This window comes from Lygodium microphyllum, chromosome 11, assembly GCF_053477565.2.
Source record: "Lygodium microphyllum isolate KBCC chromosome 11, Lygodium_microphyllum_v1.1.10, whole genome shotgun sequence".
NCBI lineage: Eukaryota > Viridiplantae > Streptophyta > Polypodiopsida > Schizaeales > Lygodiaceae > Lygodium > Lygodium microphyllum.
The window spans coordinates 47,812,344-47,837,107 of NC_141145.1; the positions used below are offsets into that span (position 1 = coordinate 47,812,344).

At 41.2% G+C, this 24,764-nt stretch overlaps 1 protein-coding gene across 2 annotated transcripts in view; it reads right to left on the reverse strand.

The window, feature by feature from the left end:
* Positions 1–6,789: 6,789 nt before the first annotated feature.
* LOC148028790 (ZIP metal ion transporter family) overlaps positions 6,790–24,764 on the reverse strand; it is a 29,279-nt gene continuing 11,304 nt past the window's right edge. For both annotated transcript variants that reach the window (XM_087687580.1, XM_087687581.1), the window contains exons 3-5: positions 8,423–8,551; positions 8,248–8,345; positions 6,790–7,868 (exon numbers count right to left, since the gene is read on the reverse strand). In XM_087687580.1, coding sequence (XP_087543706.1) covers positions 7,052–7,868; positions 8,248–8,345; positions 8,423–8,551 — 1,044 coding nt within the window. In that variant the 3' untranslated portion in view covers positions 6,790–7,051. The remainder of the gene's footprint in view (positions 7,869–8,247; positions 8,346–8,422; positions 8,552–24,764) is intronic.

Here is a 24,764-nt window from a genome sequence, read left to right on the forward strand (position 1 = left end):
CCGGTTGGTTGGAGCACTCCCATGGATGAAGGCTTCAGCATTCGAATGCTTCCAATGATGATGAGGGCTCATGTGCTTGTTCTCGACCTTGAGCTTCAAAGAAGGAAAGCTTCAAGTGAAGCTTTCATGGCTGCCCATAAGACTCTCTGCATGCTAAGCTCCATGTCTTTAATCCGGGTAAGAGAGGTCATTCAAGGGCTGAAGGGCTTGTGGGGGGTTGAGATCTCAAAGGTAGGTAGGGATTGGGCTGAGTTCCAATGGTTTGAGATAGCTTCAGTTGAAGAATCCATGGTTTGCCCAAACTTTCCAGTTGTTGTCCATCGTAGAGGTTGATTCCCAGGACAAAGAGTGTCAAGAAGGAAGAGAGAGGAGTGCTGAGTCAATGCCCAGGAGTGACCGGAGTGCCAAGGGACAGCACGAGGGGAAGGGCAGGAGGGCTAAAGCAGGCAGGGCAACGAGCATAAAATGCGCCGAAAATTGCGGGTGATGCCCTGTAGGCCTTCTGGGTAGCAACCCCCCCACTCAACTGCTTGATCTACAGCTTGTGGGGTGAGGAACAATGTCCCAAGATTGGTTGATGCTAGGGAGAAACCTCGAGTCAGATCTTGGAGGTTTTTAGGGTTGGCAGCCATGGCAACTTGCAAGAGAAGAGAGAGGAGGGCTAGAGCAAAAACTAACTGGGGTTTTGCCCTCTTCCAACTCCTGGAACTCTAAACTTGGTTTAAAACCCCCAAAATTTGCATGAAAAAAAGTGACGACTTGCTATTTTAACCATTTTATCTCCATATATATCTGAGTCTCCAACCATAGCTCATGCTTGCTCCAAAAAGCTTAGGTTAACTATAGTCCTTCCTACTGTACCTGTACTTGTAACCTGAGTAACTAGGGTTTTTGGGATTTGAAAATGAAGAAAGGGGAAAGAAGAAAAGGATCAAAGCCTGAAGCTCTAATACCACTTGTAATGATTGAAGCTTTGAAGAGAAAGGAGAAGAACTCAAGAGAGAGGGGAGCAAGAAGAAGAGAAAAGAAGACTAAAAGAGGAGAGAGAGGGAGAGAAAAGAGGAGAGAAGGAAGGAGGAAGTCATGGAAGCTGGAAAAGGGTGAAGAGTATGTTATTGATAATAACTGGTTGCCCTAATTTGAGACTCTTACACCTTCTTATATACCCCGGTCAATGTGACTGGGTGTCTAACCCCTAGTTTGTATGTATCCCGCTTGTTACATATTTTTCTTTCCCTCTAAACGATATCAAGAAGTAGTTTTTGCATCTAGTCCATACTTGCTATAAGGGAACTTTGCAATAGCATACTCTTCATCTACATGAACATGCAAATCAACATTCTTGTTAAGATTGCTTATGTCCCAAAGTGGGTCCATTAGAGCAAAAGAGAAAATGGAGTAGATTAAGTTTTCATGGTATAATATTGATTCAGAAGGGCTAAAGGAAAAAAGAGAGCATGAAAAATGCTTTGATGCCTATAGGTTAGGCATCACTAGAGACGAAAAATATCATGTTTTGAGAAGGGAGGAAAAGATTCACTTTTTGGGGTCAAAATTATTCTGCCCTACTGATGTACTAATTAGGAGAAGTAGTGGAGTATAAAGTAGGTATGTAACTATCTCTATAGGATTCCAGATATCACGTGTGGGTATTAAAAAATATAAGCTAATTTGGGGGGACTTCAATGCAAAAATTTGTATAGAAAATGAGTATTTCAACTTGCAATATGATTGGATGTCTTTTGAAAAAATGAAACCTATTTTTCAAAAATAAAATATTTTTTTAGAATAAAAATAAATCTGAGTTTCTAATGTGGCACTTTTGGAAGAGTGGTGGTCCCTTCTTAGAGAATGAACTATTTTAGAGGGCCTTTAATAATGCAAAAAAAGTATATAGAAAATGAGTATTTCAACTTGCAATATGATTGGGTACTAAATCAATAGGATTAAATATGTTCTTGATGATCCTATCGTTGATGTAAATACTTCAACCCATGAAATATGTGGCTTTCATATTATACCTAGTTATGAACAATCAAATGGCCAATTGCATTCTTCGAACTTCCATTTGGGTGACCATTACAAGAGCATTAAAATCTCAAGAAAATTTGATGAATCTAATTTAGATGCATGCATTAGATTTTGAAAACATCATTTGGGTGATCATAAAATCTCAAGAAATTTTGATGAATCTAATTTATATGCATGCACTAGATTTGAAAACATCATTTGTAAACTCCATTATAGAGAATAGTGGAAATTGTGATGGCCTCTTAAGCTATCTTGGCTTGTGTAACCTTGGTAAAGATGGTTATGTACTCATTCTCCATTATATAAGGAATGCTCCTATGAGATGCTTTGTTTTCATTGAAGAAAGAGTAGAAAGATATGAGCTCCAAGGTTCCATGGCAACTTGAGAAGGATAAAGGAAGAGGAAAGAGAACATATTTCAAAAGTTGTCAAGTCTTATTTTCCTCTTTAATCTTCAATGAAAGCCCCTTCTCAAAATTACCTGTCAAAATGACAAAAATTTGTCCACATCCTACTACTTTGGTCTTATTGGCTCCAAGTTTGTCCAAAACCCCTATCAAAGCCTTCAAGAATCGATACCTACTACATATGGCATATCAATAACCACTATAATGCTACATCTCTCTTGCACTTGTACCTGTTGTACCTAAACTTTATTAGATTCTCTATAGTGAAAATGAAATAGAATAGGAGAGAGATTGCAGAAAAATGGATCAAGATCTGAGCTCTAATACTACTTGTTAGGAGAGATGATAGAGGAGAGAGAAAGAGGAGAGAGAATACTAGAAGAATACATAAAAAGACGTATAAAAGTGAGGGAAGGTGAAGGAAGCCACAAAAGTTGTGTAAGAAAGCTTGAAAATGAAAGAGACTTTGATTATTGCTAAATGATAAATAATAATAAGTCTCTTACACCTTATCTACCCTACTGGTGTGGCTTGTAAATCTTCCATTATTTATCATTATTTTTCCCTTCATAACATTTATATAAGGCTTTTGTATGTAATTGCATGATTTTATATATGTATTACTTGGCTTTTGTATGTAATTGTGTGATTGTATATATGTATTGCTTGCCTTTTCATCTATGTTTTGGCTATATATTTATGAAGCCCTATAATTTTGTTATATATGATTTTAAGTATATTAATAGTAAACATCATACATGTATATTACACCTTATTTTATTTATACACAGATTTTTTTATATATGCTGATATATTCACTAGTTTTATACTTTGTTCTTTATTTTCTTGCCTTATGTGATATAAGTATCATGTTGTACATTACATGCAATCCTATATATATATATATATATATATATATATATATGTTCCTTTTTTTTTCCAAGAGTATAGTCCCCAAACTATTCTAAGGCCAAAATGTTATATGTCATGTAAATGATACACAACTTTGATTTAGTTATACAATTTTGTTATTGTAGTTGTTCATGTTCAAGGTTAAAGTTATGAGTTTCTTGGAAAAAAGATTTATGGCTTTACCTTGCCTTGTAAAAAAGAAATTATACAAACATTAGTCTTTCCAGATCAACCAACTTCAAGAAATCTCAAATAACCTAGAGACTAGGATATTTTTCGACTGGTTTGTAGAAACTTTTTAATGAACATTGTGACACTAATATCGACAAGATACCAAAAGAGTATAAGAATGCAAGTTTTGGATATCCTAAAAATTGCAAATAACATGAAATTGACTTATACCTCTTCATACTCAAAAGCATAATCTCACCAATGTAGGACTTTGGCCATGCCTATCAATAGCTCCTCAAGCTCAAGAATACATGTATGTGTTTTGCATATAAGAGAAATTGGATAAGGAGCACTCCCAACAACCACACACACTTGCGGAAAGGTGGGATCAAGGGTATAATCTAAGCATGGAGAGGTAAGGATAGATACCATGGCACACATAGAGTGGGAAGCACATATAAATTTACAAACACTTAGTAGAGCTAAAGTTTAGCTAGGTTATGTTCTCACATTATTTTTATAAGGAACTTTAAAAATAAACCTAGAATCACTTCAACGATGTGAGAAAAGTACCACATCCACAAAATCATGAGAAAATAGCAAGACAAAGCCACAAACTCCAACTCTTAAAGCATACCTAATTTCGAAGTTATCAAAATATTTACAGCTTTAACAAAGAAACTACACAACTCTTTACATTCTGTTGAATGAAAGGTATGCATGTTTCTAAATGGTTCATAAATGTGTTTTGTCTTTTTTTTTTTCAATGAGAGAATGAGTCAAGAAGGAAGAGAACACCTATCTCATTATTAGAGCAGAACAGATTCTGAGTGGGAGAAGCCAAGACTCTCCATTTAGAGCTTGAAAGCTAAACTAGAGATGGGTAGTTTTCAACAAAATAATAGTAGGCATTCTCATTTGTGCACCAGATTGTGGACGACCAACACTAGTCTAGAAAATTTTAATGATCTCTTGGCTAATGTTAATAATGCTACTCAATAAACAAACAATGTGAAATGACGCAACCTCGCAAGGTATGATAATGATAAATTTTGGAGGGGCAATCCTTTGCAAGTATGCTTATGGTGTTGCATAGTACAAAAGTTCACATGAATGAGCCACAAAGATTTTCTAATGTTCGCTTTGGCTTGTGGAAAAATGTCAATTGCATTTAAAATTATCATGTTAGAGGTCTTAAGGGTAGATGTTTCTCAAGGTAGTTTTTTTGGTGCTTGGCTATCCATAAGGTTAGATAGATTCTAAATAAAGTGGGCATTATTATGATGTAAACAAGGACTTTCATAAGGTAAAAAAGGACAACACCATGAAAATGGAACTCTAAAATTGCCACCTCTTACCCAAGCAATGTTCTTTTACTGCAACTTAATTAGCCGAAACACACACTTCATCAAAATATTTACATCATTGTTATTATTATGTAAACAATATTAACTAATGTGTAATCATCCCTAACCTATGGTGCAAACAATAGGCTTATATTGTCTCAATGCTATCCAACATGAAGCACCCATATAATTCACCTTCATGCTAGAGCTCGAAACCCTTCCTTAATGAACCACAAGAGGCCACAATGGCTTATGCTCCCATAAGTTTTGTGAGAAGCAAGTAATGTTAATAATTTAAGTTGGAGAAGCTAGGGAGATCAAACTTGAAGTCATTGGAGGTGCCAAAGTTAGGGAGCTTGATGTCAGCATAGGAAGCTTGGGAATATTTAACGATATACCTTATTGTGGTGGTTGATTAGAATGTCACATTATATACATTTCTAAGGCAAGCAAGGCCACATATGATTGGAATGTAAGGTAGAGGCTAGGATGAGCGCACCAAGTCCCAAACTTATCTGCGCCTATGTAGGTATTTATAAGCTATTTTAAACACCTCTTTTAGAACCCAAAACCTTCAAAAAGGCTAGAGTTTCTGCCCTACAGTTCAAAACTATGTTTTCCCATGAGATTTTCTTTGGTCATGGGAGCTCTATTTTCGTTCATCCATATTTGCTTTAAGACAATAGCCCTAGTTATGTTCCAAACTTTGAGTCTTTTTGTCCAGTCTGCCCTTCTCTCCAAAAAAAGTCATCCTCATGGTCAGGGCGCCATTGTGACCCGCCGCTCCATTAAACCACTCTTTCATGCTTCTCCAAATCATCCTCATGTCACAGCAATGCCATATCAAGTGAGTAATCAACTCTTTATCCAAGGCACATTGCCTGCAGACCGTACTCTCTCCTAAACTTTACTTATTCTGTCCTTGGTTGGGAGTTTCCTTCCAACTATCTCCCACAGCAGCAAATGCAATTGACAACTCAGTGTGGCAGTCCATGTCCTGGCTAGCCTTCTCTTCCAAGCATTGACAAATGCCTGAGGGTGTATGTCCTTCCAAAGCCCTTGCCACTTTGATTGGGAAGGGACTATCCACCAGTGGGTTAAAAACCTTCATCTTCATTTTGACAGCAGGTTTGTCCCTGTAAAACAAGTAATGCTATACATTTTTTGGGCCAACTTTAGAGGCTACTGGCCATTTTTCGGTTTTCTTCTGCACAACATCCTTTACAAACTTTTCATCTTCCTCCCCAAGCCTGTTATCTGGTCAGCATTCATAGTGCCACCACCACTCTCCCAAATGTCTAACCATCTAACCATCCCTTCCTCTGCCAATTTTGCAGCTACTTTCAGCTTGACAGTGAGTTGGGGGGCCTTATCTTCATATACAAGGGGTAATGACCAAATGCCATAGGGTTTCTTACAATTTTCCTACCACAGGACTGCATTGAGCAACTCACTAAGTTAGTTGCTGGTACAAGTGGCAGTTCACAAAACTCATCCGCCTCATATTCACATAAACAGAATCTACTCAATATTTCATGAACCTAAACATTGCAATCAGGAACAATAATCTGTTCAAAACACAAATGTGTAAAACAAACTTGACAAAGTTGCTTTGGAAGTGCTTCAAAACCAAACTAAGTTGGCAATTATTTTACAAGCACCACAAAAATTGGTAATTATCCCAGTAAAATAACAGGACTCATATAAACACCCCAGTAGAGCCTCCAAAAAGGTACCTTAACAAAGCCAAACTAATTTGACAATTATTTTACAAGCACCACAAAAATTGGTAATTATCCCAGTAAAATAACAGGACACATATAAACACCCCAGTAGAGCCTCCAAAAAGGTACCTTAACAAAGCCTTCTCCAAATAGCAAATCTTGTATGTAGAGAATTTTGAAGGATTGCACTTAATGAAGTGACAATGTCCCATGCATTTGCAATGTGGGGTATCTAAATGTGACAAACTTCTGTATACAAGCATGTTCGGCACTGCTTTGTGCTTTACCTAACCAGATTCTGGAAAGATAATACCTTGGTTTCAAAGGTATTGAAGACCAATATGTCCTTTACAATATACGAGTACTGTTCTGTGACAAATATTGCAATCAATGATCCCTAAGAAGGCATTCATGGATGCCTTCAAAAGTTCAATTACTCCTTTATGGCAACCAGAATGTATTATGTAACTGCCTCAGGTGCAGAATTGCAATATGGAGTATGCAAGCAAACCAATCTTGTACTTGCCAAGCAGATATTTGCAAACACAAGCCCCATAAACAAACCATACATGGCACTTGCCGAATGCAACTTCAAAGCACGATGGAGCAGGTCACCAGCAAACGCTGGGAGGAGGGCTCCACAAGCAATCACCATCCAAAAATCAAGCCCACTGTAATCTATTCCAGCAACAATAGAGACTATAGCTGCAAGAGGACCAGCAAACCCAGTGATTGTGGCAGTCAACAGAGCATTCCGCCAAGACCCTGTAACACCATAGGTAACACTTGCCACAGCAGCACCTCTTGGTAGCCCATGCAAGGAGACAGGTAAGAGCATGTGTCTGCCTAAACCATAAGCTTTGGGTGCTGCCACACCTAATGCAAGCCCTTCAGCAAAGGCATGTAGCGCCACAGCTCCACATGCAAGGTAAGCTTTTGTTGAGATAGGACTTACTTTCCGCAAAGGAGCAGGGCAAATGAGTTCCCTGTCTGCTATTTTGCAAGATATTCTTCTTTGCAATGCAGTTTGTATTGCATGATATACAAAAGAGCCTCCAGCAAATAAGCTTACGACCAAAAGTGGACTCATCTTGCCTCCCCACCAAAGCTGAAAGGGACGCCAAGCCAGTAAGACAAGCCCTATTCCAGTTGAAGTTCCCATCAAAAAAGATTGTGACAGCTTAATTGAGCCAGACACAGTCACAAGAGCAATTCCCCCAAGGAAAGGCCCAAGTCCAAATAGCAGAGAGAGTACAAAGGCTGTCAAGCTCTCCCACCTGCATAAAGCCAACTAATTATCAGTAAACCTTAGCTGATTTCAACAGCAACTAGAAAAATAAAAATGAAGAAGATACATCATCACGAAGGTCCACCACCGTTGTTAGTGCAGACAAGCTGGTACATATATAAGAAGGCAACATCAACAAAGACAAGGGAGAAGGTTAACAAGGAGGGAAACGATTTGGTATGTTCCTTATCTAATGCATGGATGCTGACACATACATACAAACAAGTCTTGTATATGTTTCATGGCTAACGCCTACACATGAATACCACAACATTTTAGCTAAGGTTCCATAGCCTGGCTAGCAGCCCTGACGTGTTCAATGCTTGTACTTACAAAAGTGTTGACAGAGAGCACAAAACAGCTCTTACCTAGGGGTTTCATCAAAGTTCTCCATGGCAGCATTTAAAGATTCCATAAATGCCACAGAAAGTGTCGCAGCTGAAGCTACTTGTTGAGGCTTTGCTTCCTATAAAAATATTCCACAAGGCATCATAAGCAAGTTGGAATTATGAATGATCAAATCACAAGATAAAGGACCATTACCTTCAAGCTGTCAGGTACAACCTCAGCCAGAACCATCCATATCATACAGCCTGCTGCAAACCCCATACACGATGGAAGGAATTTTTGAAATGCTTCCGCACACATGAAAGCAGGAACTGCCACCAAAGGCTGTGTTCAAAATACCCAAAACAGCAAACTGATCTGAAAACCTATACAACTCACCATAATCCAACACAGAAAATCTTTAACACAAAAAACACGTGAAGACAAATTTCAACTAGCACAATGGGAGCTTCAACCAACATCATGGTGCACAATGGGTCTCAACTTCTCATTTTTTTCCCAAGAAGACCTCCACTTATCATATTCCAAATAAGTAACTCTTTAGTAACAAATTAAGGGTAACATGAACCTCAAAACAAACTCATACAAATCATTTGACATTCAATTTGCTGATCTCCACTCTTTGAGCTCTCTACACTTGTATCGCGTTCCCATAATTCGTTCATTCATTTAGCGTTCATTCATGAACTACTTTCTTTCACATTCTTGGTTGAATTCATTGCATTTAGTCATGCTTGTACACTCTTGAGTGTTTTCTCTGTGCAAAACCTGGCATATCTTCACAGGGTATCAAAGCTGGTGCTCTCTATAGTGTATCCTACAGCTTGTGAAAAGTTCGGTTTGCACCAACGACACAAATCTCACTCATACTAGTTCAAACTCCATCTACAGATTTTCTGGTGTCTTTTCATACCACTCCTTCACTAGAGGCGTTGAGGCATTCTCGTCTCAATGTGGAGGACAACACTCCATCATGTTGCACTCACTGTTTATCCATTCTATGGACCATTCATGAAAGCCCCACTCTTCTCCTCTTCATATTCCTTCTTTACAAGGTGCATCTTTTAGTTGGGGCACTCAACTGATGAGGCTGACCACCTCTTAGGTGGGGGAGAAGAAACCACTCCAAGGTTCAACCAAAAGTTCAAAGCCTTCATCTCAACTAGGCCTAGTGGCAAGTTGTACAATCCCTTTTTGTGTGAACATGATTCTCTCTATGTTGCTCATTTGTCACGCAAGAACAAACTATAAATCATTATGGAATCATTGTGGAGATCTAGATCAGCACCAATGTGGACAAAGAGGAAACTCACTAAGTAGAAGTATTCCACAAGGTACCCCCATACTGTCTATTTCATTTTGAGTATCAATTTGGTGATTTGCTTTCTCAATTACTACCCTTCACTCCTAATTGATTTATGAATTCACAATCTTCTATAATAGATTTACATCCCTCCTTTAGGCCCATCATCAATTATCCCATTTTAGCTCATATTGTTTATGATCCTTACATAGATTTAAGGGCATCTTTTGTTGAAATTTGCCAATTCTATGGGCAATGCCCAATGTTTTAGTCTTTAGTTCTTTTTCAATTCTTAGTGTGAACATACCTAAAGTTATAAGTTGTGTCACCACTCTTAAGAGAGTTAGAGTCAATTAACTTTTGTTGAGTTAAAGCTAGATTTATCTTAGACCTATCTTGTAACTTTCATTCTTATTCTTTCAATTCAGCAAGTACACTCTACTCTTTTGCTTCACCACACTCTCATTGTCTCTCTTTTCTCTCCTCCATAGCTGGCTGTCACTTTCCAACATTTGGTATCAAAGCAAGTTCTATGCACGGATTCAATTCAACCACCGTCGACTGGTGCCACCCCACCCAAGGTCCTGTTGCTGTCAGCCAACTTTCTGCTCGAGGAAGAGAAGGACGAGCCGCTTCTGTTTTCAGCCTGCACGTAGCCCTATGAGCAGTCCCATACACAGCTTGCATGTAGCCCAAGGAGCTACTATTTTGGAGAAGCTGCTGTTGTTTCACGCTCTGCCCCCTTATTTTCTCACCTCTGCCCGCCATATTCTTAGCCCTGCCTGCGATTTTCTGCAAACCCTAAAAAGTGTAAAAACCCTAATTTTCAGATTCGGAGATTTTTTTGAAATTTCTGCAATTTCCCATCCATTTTGGCCATCTCTTTCCAAATCTCAACTCATGCCCCACAAAATTTGGGCTTTTGTCAATTTTCACTCACAGATATCAAATTGACAACCAATTAGAAGAGATTTCACTATTTCTTTGACATTTCCGCCAAAAATTTTGGGGCTTTTGCCCAATTTGCAGTTCCACATGCAAATCTTCATTGGAAACATTGACATTGTACGATTTCATCGACATTTGTACAAGAAATTTGGGGCTTTTGTCCTAGAGGCTCCGGCATGCATCATGAGGCACATTCTAGTTGCTGCTCACTGTTGGCATACCCGAGATGATATTACTACAAAAATTCAAGCTGTAAGGTACAAATTTCTTTAATTTCTTTGAGATTTTAGAAAGAAATTTGGGGCTTTTACTCAACACGCATTCCAAGGCAGCAAACAAGCAATACAACAACATTTAATTGTTGTTACAATCAAATTGAGCAAAAAAAATTAGAAAATTTCAATAAATTTAGGTAAGAATCAGCATTAAATTGCTTAAATTTGTACTTTTGAGGGCACACATTACGAGACAGGTGATACAGTAGTGCATTGCTGTTATTTATTATTTGAGTGCTAATTTTTGTTAAATTGGGCACACTTTGACATTTGTAAGACAGTTTGGTACTTGTTGCATAATCCCAAGGGGATTTTTGGTACTCTAAGGAGTACAATCTATAGTTCAGCAGAGAAGTATTTGGCTGCAGATTTTTGTCAATTACCGACAACATGGCACGTCAAGGAACTAATGATCAGAGCAACATCCTTGGTGTCCTCACTCAAGAGGACAAACTTGATGGATCGAACTACCCATTGTGGAGTTTTATGGTCCGCAACCTTCTTGTAGTGAAGGATTTGTGGAACTATGTTACAAGTGATTTGCAGCGACCAGGAGGTCTTGCACCTCAAACACCTCAGCATAATGCTAGAGGACATGCTATTGGTGTTACTACCCCTCCCTCCCCTCCTACTGAGGATCAAAGGATATGGGACTCAAAAGATGCACAAGCACTTTCGTTGATTGCCTTGTCAGTGAAAAGATCGATCATTCCATACATCCAATCTTGTAAGACCTTAAAATCAGCATGGGATATATTTGAGTGTATGTTTGCAACAAGTAACGAGGCCAGAATATCTTATCTCCGTAGAGAGTTAGCCAATGTGAACATAGATGAGAGTGATAGCATGATAGATCACCTTACTCACATACAAGATTTGCGAGAGCAGCTCCTCACTGTGGATGAAATCATTCAAGATACTGAATTGGTAAACATCGCACTAAACTCTCTTCTACAGTCGTATCTTGGTTTCCACACCTCTTCAATGTTATCTTTGAGGAAGGGGGCAACAGTCCCTTACATTTGTGGAGTTGGAAGACCTCTTGTTACAAGAGAAACAAACTTGGTAGAATGTTGCATTGTGTTCAGGAGATATGGCTATGCTTTCCAAGTTCAAAGGCAAAGGAAAAGTGAAGCAAAATGTAAAAAATCAAGAAAAGAGTGATGCTGGACAGCCATCAAGTAAGGCTGTCCAAGACATAGAAAAGTCTAAAAAGAAGAGGAAATGTCATTATTGCAAGAAGCCAAGTCACCATATTGATGAATGCTATAAGAGATTAGCTAAAGAGAAGAAAAATGACTCCATTTTGACTGTCCAAGAGACATCAACCAGCAAATCTACTGATGGTGATGCTTCAACCAACTTTGTGGAGAAGGGCTGTGCATTTCTGACTTACAGTTATGATTCTTCAATGGCTGATTCAACATTTAATGCTGCTGAAATGTAGCAAAAATTGTATTTTGACAATGGAGCTTCAAAGCACATCACTTCTAGGAAGTGTTTGTTTTCCTCTTTGCATTTAGCTCTACTGGAAAGTGTTTTACATGTGCGAACAACAACAATTATGATGTTTGTGGCATTGGGACAGTCACTATTACTTTCTAACTTCATGCTTCTAGATGTCTTGTTTATACTTGGCATTACAAAGAACTTGTTGTCTATCTCTGCTTTTAACAAGCATGGCTTTTAGGTCATCTTTGACGATGACGAATGCATTGTCAAAGACAAGGAGATGGATTATACACTCAAACTGTCTGGGACCTTGTATAAGGGTTTGTTTTTATTGGATACCTATGATGCACAGTCTCATGATGCTCTGGTAGTCACTACTCTATCGCCCACTATGCAGAATGCGAAGCTATGGCATGCCTGCTATGAACATATGAGTTTTGGGAGTTTGATGATCATTCAGCAATGTCATATGATAGATGCATTGCATCCAGTTGAGACTCCACCTCCTCACTAGCTGTTACAAACTCTCCAAGAGAGTAAAATGGATGCTCCTTTAGCTCAATGCACTAGAAGGGTTGCTAGATATGCAGCACATGATGCAGGGGGAGCCCATTTGGCTAATTTTACAGAAGTAGATAATTGTGATAAGCATGTATTTGTGAGCTCACTATTGGATAATAATGAGTCTACTTCCTGGGACAAAGCTCAACAAGATGTACATTGGATGTAGACCATAACTCAAGCACAAGGCTGATGGTACCATTGACAGCTACAAAGCACGGTTGGTAGCAAAAGGCTATGCACAGAAGCAAGGCATAGATTATGAAGAGACTTTTACTCCAACATCCCATATGAGAACAATGAGATATATAATTCCTATAGCTGCAAATTATGGTTGGAAGGTACATCAATTGGACATTAAGATAGCATTCTTCAATGGGGATTTGCATGAGGATGTTTATATGTTACAACCTCCGAGGTTTGTCGTGAAAGAAAAAGAGCACCATGGTATGCAAGCTAAACAAAGCTATTTATGGTCTCAAACAGGCTGCTCGTGCATGGTACTCTAAAATTGATGCATATTTAGCTAGCAAAGGGTTCAAAAACGAATCCAACTGCTCCCACTCTATACATTCAGAGTGAAAGGGGGGGGGGGAGGGAACAGCAACCGGTCTATGACCCACATAAAGCAGTAGTCCCACACGCAAACACAAACCTCACTCCCTCGCTCAACATCAAATTGGCCCCAAGGTCTAGCGTCCCTTTCAGTATTTCTTTATCAATTAAAAGATGAAAAGTTACAAAAATGAAATGTTCCAAAGTACAAAGCATGCGAACAATTGGCTTTCATCTTTTCTGAGAAAATTTCAGCTACATAAGGACAGTATAGCATATCCAGAACAACATCCCAAGTAGAAAAACACTTTCTATGGCCGTAAATCAATAATTCAAGTGCAGAATTGCAATCTGCAAAACTCTGTATTTACTGTTTTTCACATGTTTCTTGACATGTTCTCAACCTTATTTGAGGCTCTTGCCTTAGCAGAAGTGCAAAGAAAACATAGAACTGTACATTCGATGGAATCAACCCATCATGCAAAGCATTTTCTCTGAGAATAGAGAGAGAGTTGACTAGAGGAAGCAAGCTCTACCTTCGTACATGAGTCAGAGACGAAGAAGTACTCTCCATAGCTGATGTACTTGCAACAATCTGCCCTCAGCCCCTAAAAACTTCATGCTCAGATCTGCCCCTCCTGCCTATTACGTTTTTTTTTTTTAAATACTCTCTCTCTCTTTTGAAAATTTGTGCCCAAATTGTGACACATGGCATACATGTAACAATTTTTCCGTTTAAACCTTCCGATCTAAAATTCTCCATAATCGATGCTAAATTTGAGCTTGACACAAACCAGATAATTAATCCTCATGCAAAAACGAAGATAATGACGCGAACAGATTCTAGGGTCCAAAAATAGTAACTCTCTAAATCTTAGGAATGGTGACCCATGCATTCCTCAAGTTGTTCTGAGCAACTTTTATCATTGCAACCACATCAAAAAGTGTAATGTGGCTCAATTACGATGACTTTTATTCCGTGAGCATTCTCACATGTGCATCTTCTGTCTTAGCCAAGGTCATTGTCCCCTGCACCATCTCCAGTAACTAAGCACACAATCCCAAACCACTGGCATTCTATTGTTTAGTGCCCATTCAATATGGAATCAGTCCCAAGGCTCAAACAAACCATTAGTCCAATTTGTCCCAATGGTTGCCTCTTTTGGCCATGCAAAGATCCCAACTTAATCCAAGAGAACTCTGGGAGTAAAAAGCAACAGCAACCTAAAAAAAGAAAAATAAAATATTTATATAAGTAAATAAGGAAAGCAACTGCAAAAAGTATCACCACCTGGTGACAGGGACTTGCTGATTATCATTCTTTATGTAGATAACATGCTGCTCACTAAACCTTCAAAAGCAAAAATTGCATATTTCTAAATTAAAACATGCATTTGCTATGTCAGATATGGGCTGTCTACACTATTATTTGGAGATTCAGTTCACCCAAAATCAGCATGGTATCATCCTGTCACTGTCACAGTATGTGGATAAGTTGTTACATAGGTTTGATATGCAAGAATACAAATCTATGTGCACTCTCTTTGGAGCTAGGCTTAAAAGTGTCTATGCATGATGGTGAAGAGATGTCTGATGTTGCAATTTACAGCCACGTTGTTGGCTACCTTATTTATCTTTGCAACACATGCCCTAACATTTAGTATGCAGTATCTCAAGTAAGCAAGCATATGCATAGCCCACAAACTATACATTGGCAAGTTGTTAAGCGGATCTTCAAATACTTGCAAGGTACTTGGTTACATGCATTATTATTTCCCGGAGGGGAAAACTTGCAATTACAGGCTTACAGTGATTCACATGGTGCTAGTGACGCAAACACTAGGCAGTCTACTAGTGAACACAGTTTCTTTCTGGGCCATTCATGCATTTCATGGCTAAGCAAAAAACAGCCTACAGTGGCTACCTCGTCTTGTAAGGCTCAGTACAAAGCGGCCTTCACAACAACAATGGAATGTGTATGGTTGCATAGATTGTTGGTTGATCCACAGTTACCATTGGAGAGTCCTACAACCATTCTTTCTAACAATCAAAGTACTATTGCAATGGCACGAAATCTTGTGTTTCATGCTTGCACGAAACATATTGAGGTGCATTACCATTATGTCAAAGAGATATGCTATGCAGGAGAGATCAACTTGATGTATGTTTCTACACAAGAAAATATTACAAACATTTTCACCAAGGCACTACCTTGTGAGAAGTTCAAGGCTTTTCGTAAGTCCTTAAGCTTGCTACCCTTTGGTGATTGATCATTCTTGTACTTCACCACATAGGCACTACAAGGGGGCATTAGAATTCGCCAATTCTATGGGCAGTGCCCAATGTTTTAGTCTTTAGTTATTTTTTAGTTCTTAGTGTGAACACAACTAAAGTTATAAGTTGTGTCACCACTCTTAGAGTTAGAATCAATTAACTTTAGTTGAGTTAGAGCTAGGCCCATCTTACACCTATCTTGTACCTTTCATTCTTATTCTTTCAGTTCAGCACAAGTACACTACTCTTTTGCTTCATCACACTCTCATTGTCTCTCTTTTTTCTCCTCCATAACTTGCTATCATTTTCCAACATTTTTAGCTGCCCAAGTGTCTCGAGGGACCAAAACTTACCTCTAATTTATCTTTTTTTTGGGGCAATTTTTTGGCTCATCTAAACAACCCCAAAAAGGCATTTTAGCTATTTTGTGTGACAGTCTTGACAATTGTGCGACAATGAAGACATTATTTTGGTTCCAACATGTTTTATATAAGGGACTCAATGCATAAAACATTCTTTATCCCTTGTGCTGGGGTTGTCCCTTGCTGCCAGCCTGTCGACACATCCAGCAAGCTGCCAACCGCCTCCCTAGTGCATCTTCTTGCTATCACCAGCTTCTCAGCAAACTACAGACATCTGCGTTACACATTCCAGACTGCATTCAACCTGTCCTCACTTGCCATATGGCATCCTACTGCTGCATTTTCACCTGAGGCTAGCTCAAACAGCCATTTTCCATACCCCTAGATCTGTGTTTGCTGCTCTACATCAGATTTTGCTTCACCACTATCACTCTGACACATCTAGAAGCTGTTGCCAGCCTGTCCACTGCTGTCTGCCATTCCCACCCCAAAGTTTGCTGTGTTTCAACATCCAGCCCACTACCCTAATGTCCACAGCACTCTACATCAGGTTTACTGCATTGGCTGGCCCGCGGCCGCTGCATTTCATCACCCTCAGCTCCAATCTAATACTCCTACCTTATTATTGGTGGTATTGTTGTTATGGGTTTCTGTTCTAGGAGGACGACACTCTCCAATATCTCCCTCAATCCACTCCCACAAGACAGTGATTCTTAGACAATCTCCACTCCTTGAGCTCCATCCATATCACTCTCTCCATTCCTTCTCCATTACATTCTTGTTCCTTCATTTTGCATTATGTCTATGTTCACTGCATCTTGGCCATGTTCATACACTGAGAATTTTCTCAATGCAAACCCTAGCGTATCTTCACAATATGTATCACTTTTACATGCCAATGCTTCATTGCCCGGAATGCCACCTATGCACTATGCACCTCATACTTACCCGCAACCAAGTCACATTGTCCTCTGGTCCAATAGTGCAAGACGTTCCCCTTCAACACACCACCCTCTCTTGTTCAAAAGCCAAGGCACCCCATATGCTGATGGCCACTTTTGCATTACAAGGAATAGGGAGTGGTAAGGAAAGAAAGAAAGACATTGTATTTTCTACCAAAAACCCAGCCATGTTGATGACAATTGTAGATCAACACCTAAGATTAGCCATTCAGCAACGAAAGGTATTCTGCCCACACCAAATCTCAATCCTTTTCCAAAACCAGGACTGACATGACTAACACATGCAGGCTAACAGATTCTTCCTCCAGCTCTACAAGCTAGGGAGCATCAAGTCTTCCTTCTTCAACCACTAGGGTCATTTGCATGGCGGACTACAATGGTGATTCTTGACCAGCATAGGTGCCATCTCCTCGTTTGAGTTTGGAGAATACCTACACACACCACTTGGTCAAACTAGTACCCATCTCCTGAGATCAAGCACATTGTATAGGCATACTCTGAAGTCTACTATCTAGGTGGCTAATTCTACTTCCAAGTCTATCACTAGAGAGATGTCAAGTCCTCCTTTTTCATCAGGCTACTCTAGGACACATCTTCATCAAGTTCTCGGGACCACCATCCAACATCAACTCCTCTATCAAAATCACCATCCTTACCCTATTCTATCACCCTTTGCATTGCATGCATCACTATGTTTCCTTCCATCATTCATTCTTGTAAAAGGATAATATGGCCAACTAAACGATTTCCCAGGAGAGCACTGGCTGAGCACCAGCTTACTAGCACGTGCCCTTATACATTACCCATTTACATGTATATGTTGGGCCCTTGTAAGGGATGAAAACCTACGAGAGTAAGCTCCCTCCAAGGTGAAAACCCATGTATGTTGTATGCATGTTTCCCTTTTTGCTCATCGAGCTAAGCATTCTTGAACACTCCTTTTGTCACTAAAATGAGAAATGAACAAACCGACAATCTCCTCTCTACATGGGGAGTCCATTAGGCAGCACTTTAACTCAATTTGCAATAGGATATGCTACTATTTTTATATAAATATAATCAAAACAAGTTATTACAGCACAACAGGCTAAGATCCTCTCTCCTCTAATATATGGGGCCTTGTGCATTATTTAAACAACTTGATTGTAAAGTAAGTGACTTTTTCACAATTTCAATGAAAGAAATGTGCCATTAACGCTTTAAGTTGGTTGGAGACTAACGTTAAAGGTAACAGGATCATTGCACCCCTATGGTTCAAGTGTGTCATGTGAAATTGTTGAAAATACAACCATTTCTAAATAAATTGAAAGATACAGAAGTGAGATTATAGCTCTTCAATCACAAGAAATGCATGGGCAAAATAAGAAAAATGCCAAGCAAGGACTTAATAGAATGCATATAGCAAGGATCAAAGCCATTGCCCTTTATTTTCGTGAGGCTTTGTACAGCAAATCAAATCAATTTGAGCCTGACATTTGCATGTATTGCATTTTGCAATAATGGGGATCAATTTTGCACCTCTAGCGTTACTTTCACATATCAAGATTCAACTGGACTAAGGACAGATGTATTCAAATGCATCATACCTTTTGAAGTGTGAAAGAACATATTTGCCACGCATTTTGTTAAGGTTGGTGAGAGCAACTAAGTACAACAAGTAAGAGACAAGTCTGGGTTGATTCAAGATCGAGGTACATGGGAATCACTAATATCAAGAGAGAGTTAGTTTGTGCCAACAATGTCAACAAGTCACTTATGATTCGTGGAAGCTTTGAATAATGACAAAGAAATAGGATAAGGAGTGGTGACCTTTGGGTGTTAGAGATTGGCATTCCCTGGCCAGGCAAATTCAAATCTGAGCAGTTTTCAGCAATTGTACCAAGCAGTCCATGTGGCAGGCAAATGACGTCAACAAGCAGCAAGCAGGCAAGTGACACCTGGCAAGTCGGATAGTCTACAGCAAGTCAGACAGTTACTGTCCAACAGCTGCATTTAATGCAGCCGACCTGCATTATTTCATGTATTATTTGCAGCCTATTTATTGGCCCCAATCTCCACACTCTTGCTCGGTTCAATTCTCAAGTTTCCACGCTACAAACCGTGGAGACTACCCTCCCGGTTCATCGAGTGTGAGATCTTCAAGGTGGAGACATACGCAGAAATACTCTCTACACCTATATACATATCTGCATCCTTATAAAGCATTCTTCACTGCAGATTTTCTATGTTTCGTCATCTCTTTCTCTCTCTCTCTTCTCTCTCTGTTCACTCTTTGTCTTGGTCATACACTTCCGTGCTGCTTCACTCTGACATGGTATCAGAGAATTTAAGGACTGCGACCAAGGGTGGACCTGCTGAAGAGGAGATTTCAGCGCAACACAAGGCTGCATCTTCAGTGTTCAAGGCCAAGCAAGAGGGCTGCCCATCAGAACAAGGCTGAGACGAGTGTGGGCATGCGAGAAAGGAGTAGATTTGCTGAAGTTGCTGCTGATTTTTTCTGTTAGAGAAAGAAGAAGGCTGCATTTTGGGCCTTCAAGGGCAGATTTTACCTTTTCATCGCCTTCGACGGGTGGAGGAGCAGGATGAGCAGCAAAGAGCCCTAGCAAGTTGCATTCACACAATCAAAGAGGGCTTCTTTTTGTATTTTGTGCAAGCATTGTAGGTGAAGATGTCTTCTGAGGCCAAGACAGAGTTTCGTGCAATCATGGACCAAAAGGTGCTCGTGTTACCAGCTCTTCCATTAGATCAAAAGCTCGATGGCGAGAACTACCACATCATGCGGGTTATGATGCTTGCCATTTTGGAGTCCTATGATTTGGCGGAGCTTGTTACAAAGGCTATTCATTGTCCTTCGCAAGACGAGTCCCGACTCTCTTCAACTGATAAGATGGAGTTGGTAAAGACTCAAGCACATTGGGATAAACTCAATGCTCGCATTCGCTCATTTTTATTTCTTTCGTGCACTACAGATGTTCTCTCATATCAAGCATTTGACGGTGGTCCGAGAGACACGGCTGGAGCTTGATCGGATGTATAATCACATGACCATTATGAAACAAGTTTCTTTGGAAGTGCAGGTGAGGACCATGAGTGTCAACAAGTCATCTTCTATGTGGGAGCATATTAATAAGCTGAGGCACTTCAAATGCAAGTACAAAATGTAAGGAAGGTGATTACTTCTAAAGACATGGCAATAACTCTTCTTTCAAAGTTACTGCCCTATTTCAGTGGTTTTCATTCTGCCTTGATTGCTTCAAGGCAGTCTAAGACTCTTCAATGGGAGGAGTTGGTTCCTATGGTCTTGGACCAAGAGCAATAGTTAAAAAGGACCAATGCTTCTAAATCTGAGACCTTGGTTGGTCAGTCCTCTCAAAAAAAGGGGAAGGACCAAAAGAAGAAGAAGACCAAATCAAAGAAGGACAAGGAAAAGGAGTCCACTTGTCACATCTATGGCGCGACAAGTCACTGGAAAGAAGGATTGCCCCGACAAGGAGAAGAAGAAGAAATCTTCAAAGGATTCTAGAGCAACGGTTGCTCCCTCATCAACTACTTTCCTCCACTTGAAAGTGGTTGAGACATTGACCCTAAAGGCCTCTGATGCTGCATTGACAACCCCATACACTCAGAAGTGGATTGTTGAGAGTGGTGTCTCACGACACACAACTCCTTCCTCAGCAGGCGTTGCTCATTTGCGACCTTCGCATGGCAAGATTCTCATTGGTGATAGTTCTTCTATTCCTATTCAAGGACAGGGTGGCATGCATCTTATTCCAAATGGGCAAGGTGATGCCCATACATCCGAGGTGCTTTATGTGCCAGCCTTGGGATACCATCTACTTTCGATGCACAAGATTTGTGCCCTCCACCTCTTGGTTGAATTTGATGTGGATTATTTTCAGATTCTTGATTGTGGATCAAGATAGGTTCTTTCTTCAAGTTATAAGGAGAATGAAATTTATAAGTTGCGGTCTTCTTCTACCTTTACTTCTCTTCTTCTTACCTCTCAAACTCAATCCAAGCTTTGGCATGCTCAATTTCGCCACCTCAACTATGATTACCTATGGAAGGCATCTAAGGGATAGCTTGTTGGAGGTTTGTTGGATATTGTGGTGAGCCAACAACCTTGTGTATCCTGTATCCGTGGAAAGCAAACTTGTGATGCTACTCCCAACAAGGCTTCGAGGCGATCTTTCGCACCCTTGGAGCTTATTTCTACCAATCTTTGTGGACCAATGAGGACGAAGTCCCTTAGAGGAAGCTTGTATTTCATGCTAATTGTGGATAATTACAACAAGATGACCTAGGCTTATATCTTGAAGTTGAAGTCCGAGACTTTTTCCAACTTTGCGGATTGGTTGCTCTTTGAGGAGAAACAATCGGGCCGGAAACTAAAGATCTTACGATCCGATAAGGGTAAAGAATTTGTTTCTAATGAGTTTGCTCATTTTTGTGCAGATCGTGGTATCCACCAGGAGTTTGCCAACACAAACACCCCTCACGAGAATGGCATATTGGAGCGGAAGAATCATAGTGTGATCAAGATGGCCTATATTATGATGCAGCACCAACACACACCTTAGTGTCTATTCACATTCTTAATCGATCCCCTACTTCTATTATTATTGGTATAACCCCTTATGAGGCACACTTTGGGTCTAAGCCAAATGTTTCTTATTTCAGGAATTTTGGATACGACGCCTATGTTCACATCCCGAAAACATAGCGTGACAATTTTGAAGCAACTTCCAAAAGACAAGTGTTTGTGGGCTATAGCTCGCAATCTCAAGGTTACCGATTGTGTAATCCCATTAACCCAGATGTCTATACGAGCCGTGATGTTCTATTCGTGGAAGTTCCAACCTCAGTGGGGGGTGAGGAACACCCTGCTCTTGGAGATCCTAGTGATAACTAGTCACCACCAACTGTTCCTTTGGAGCCTGTGCCTCTTAAGGACTCTTCTTCAAATGAGAAACTTGGTTCTCAGCCACCGGACTCACCGATTGCGCCCCAATAGTCGATGGACCTTCCAGAAACTTTAGTAGATGGAGAGCGACAAGACGAGATTGTCAGAGTGCAGCGGTGCGGAAGCGTAGGACTGAGAGAGAGAGAACGCAGAGAGAAAAAGGGAGAGAAAGAGACAGTGTACAATGAAGATCTGCTGTATAAAGAATGCTGAATACAAAGATATACACGGGCGCAGTGTGCTGGACTGCGTGTCTCCACCTCGACGATGCGACCTGCTGTCCACCTCGAAGTCTGCTGCAGTCTGCACTGTCTGCTGTCTGAAATCTGTGAACAGAGACAGAAATCTGCACGGCACCGGTCTGTAATCTGCAACAGAGAAGAATGGGTAGACTGCTGAAGTCGTTGACAATAAATAGGCGAAAAACCACCTAGAACGGGGCGCCAGAAATAGGGCGCAGCCTGGTAAAAACAGCTGCAGGCAGTCAGACTGCCACGTGGCAGTCCGACTGCACAGTCCGACTGCAGCTGCTGGTCCGACTGCTGCTGCTGACTATGCAGCTGCCTAAACAGGCTATGATCTCTAACACCCCCTCTCAGAGCCTGGACAGGGCAGAAGCCTGAGGGATCGGGAATGTTGCCGAAGTAGAGCCTGAGGAAGCGCCTTCGTAAACAAATCCGCAAGATTATCCTCCGTCTTGCAATACTCCACAGTGATGGTCTCATCCAGAAGCTTTTCTCGGATGAAGTGGTACTGGATCTCAATGTGCTTCGTCCGGGCATGAAAAACAGGATTCCTTGCCAAGGCAATGCAACTCTCATTGTCACATCGCAGCAATGTAGGACGAGTCTGGGGGCACCCAAGCTCCTCCAACAATCTCCGAAGCCACACAACCTCGCATGTGGTGGAAGATGCGGCCCGATACTCCGCCTCAGTAGACGAAAGGGCTACCATGGGCTGCTTCTTGCTACTCCATGAAATAACACCTGCACCCAAAGTAAAGCAGTAACCTGTTGTAGACCGTCTGTGGTCCACGTCACCAGCCCAATCCGAGTCGCTCCAACCTGCAAGTACAAGATCTGACCCATCTGTCCCTGCGGGGTAATGAATCCCCAAATCAGACGTCCCCCTTAGATACCGAAGTATCCTCTGAGCAGCATGCCAATGCACCGTCTGAGGTTCACTCATGAACCCTGCCAAGAGCCCAACAGCAAAACATAGATCAACCCTCGTGTTGAGAAGCCAAATCAAAGACCCTATCAACTGTCGATAGCGGGAAGCATCCGCCAAAGGAGAAGCTGAATGGGAAGTGGCCTTCCAGTTCGGATCCATAGGAGTAGAGAGGGCTCGACAATCTTCCATCTCAAAAGTCACCAAGAGCTCATGTACATATCTCTGTTGGGAGAGAAAGATCCCCCTCTGAGACTGATAAATCTCATGGCCTAAAAAGAAATGGAGTAGCCCCAAATCCGTCATCTCGAACGTCCGATGTAAAGCTGACTTTGTCTCCTTGACCTGCTGTGCATCATCACCTGTGACAATCAAATCATCAACATATAATACAAACAGCACACAACCATCCTCGGAAGTGTGAACATACAGCTGCGGATCGGCCTTGGACCGCCGATATCCCAACTGAGTCTGGAGGAACGAATCAATCTTCTCGTTCCAAGCTCACGGGGCCTGCTTGAGACCATACAGGGCCTTCTTCAACCTGTAGACTTTCCCATCTGAAGAACCAAAGCCAGGAGGCTGCTCAACGTAGATCTCCTCCTTCAAATCACCATTCAGGAAGGCCGACTTCACATCCAACTGATAAACAGGCCATCTCCTATGGCCAGCCAAAGCAAGAACAGCTCTAATGGTTGCCATACGAGCTGTAGGGGCAAAGGTGTCATGACAGTCAATCCCTGGGCGCTGGGCAAAACCCTTAGCAACAAGGCGAGCCTTGTGTTTATCCAAAGTACCATCACTGAGATATTTGGTCTTGAAGACCCACTTGACTCCAATCACCTTCTTCTTCGGGAGGCGTGGCACAAGTGACCAAGTGCCATTCCTCTCAATAGCCTCCAACTCAGCTTCCATAGCTTTCTTCCATGGGGCGGACTGTAAAGCCTCCTTCACGGAGGTGGGCTCTCGATCCTGCATAACTCGGGACATCAAACAATAATTGGAGCAAACAAGCTCCGAAGAATGCGCCTGGTGCCTCCGTGACCGCCGCGGACCATCCTGCGGTCCCCACTCCTCAAGAACCCCCTCGATCCCTGAATCACGGAGTGTGTCACGGGCCCAGCGAGGAGGAGGCCGAACCTCCCCTCGTCGTTCTCCATCAGTAGAAGACTCTGGAATGTCCACCGGTGGTAACTTCTCAGAAGGATCCGGTGGAACAGTAGACTCTGTGTCAGAAACAGAATCATAATCAAACGGCACAGGCTCCAGTGGAACTGTAGAAGGAGCCAAACTCTCCCCTGGATCTCCAAGAACGGGATGCTCCTCACCCGTTGAAGAAGCCGGAACCTCCACAAACCGCACATCACGGCTAGTATATACATCCCGCTTGACGGGATCATACAGTCGGTAGCCTTGGGACTGAGAGCTATAGCCAACAAATACCTGTTTTCGGGAAGCCGCTTCAAATTTGTCACAGTGAGCCTTGGGAATGTGAACATAGGCATCACACCCAAAGACCCGAAAGTAAGAAACATCTGGCTTCGTCCCAAAATAAGCCTCAAATGGAGTCATCCCTTCCACGGCCGAAGTAGGGGATCGATTAAGGATGTGGACTGCAGTAGCCACAGCCTCGGCCCACAAAACCTGAGGGGTCTGTCGGTGCGCCATCATGGTGCGCGCCATCTCGATCACACTGCGGTTCTTCCGTTCTA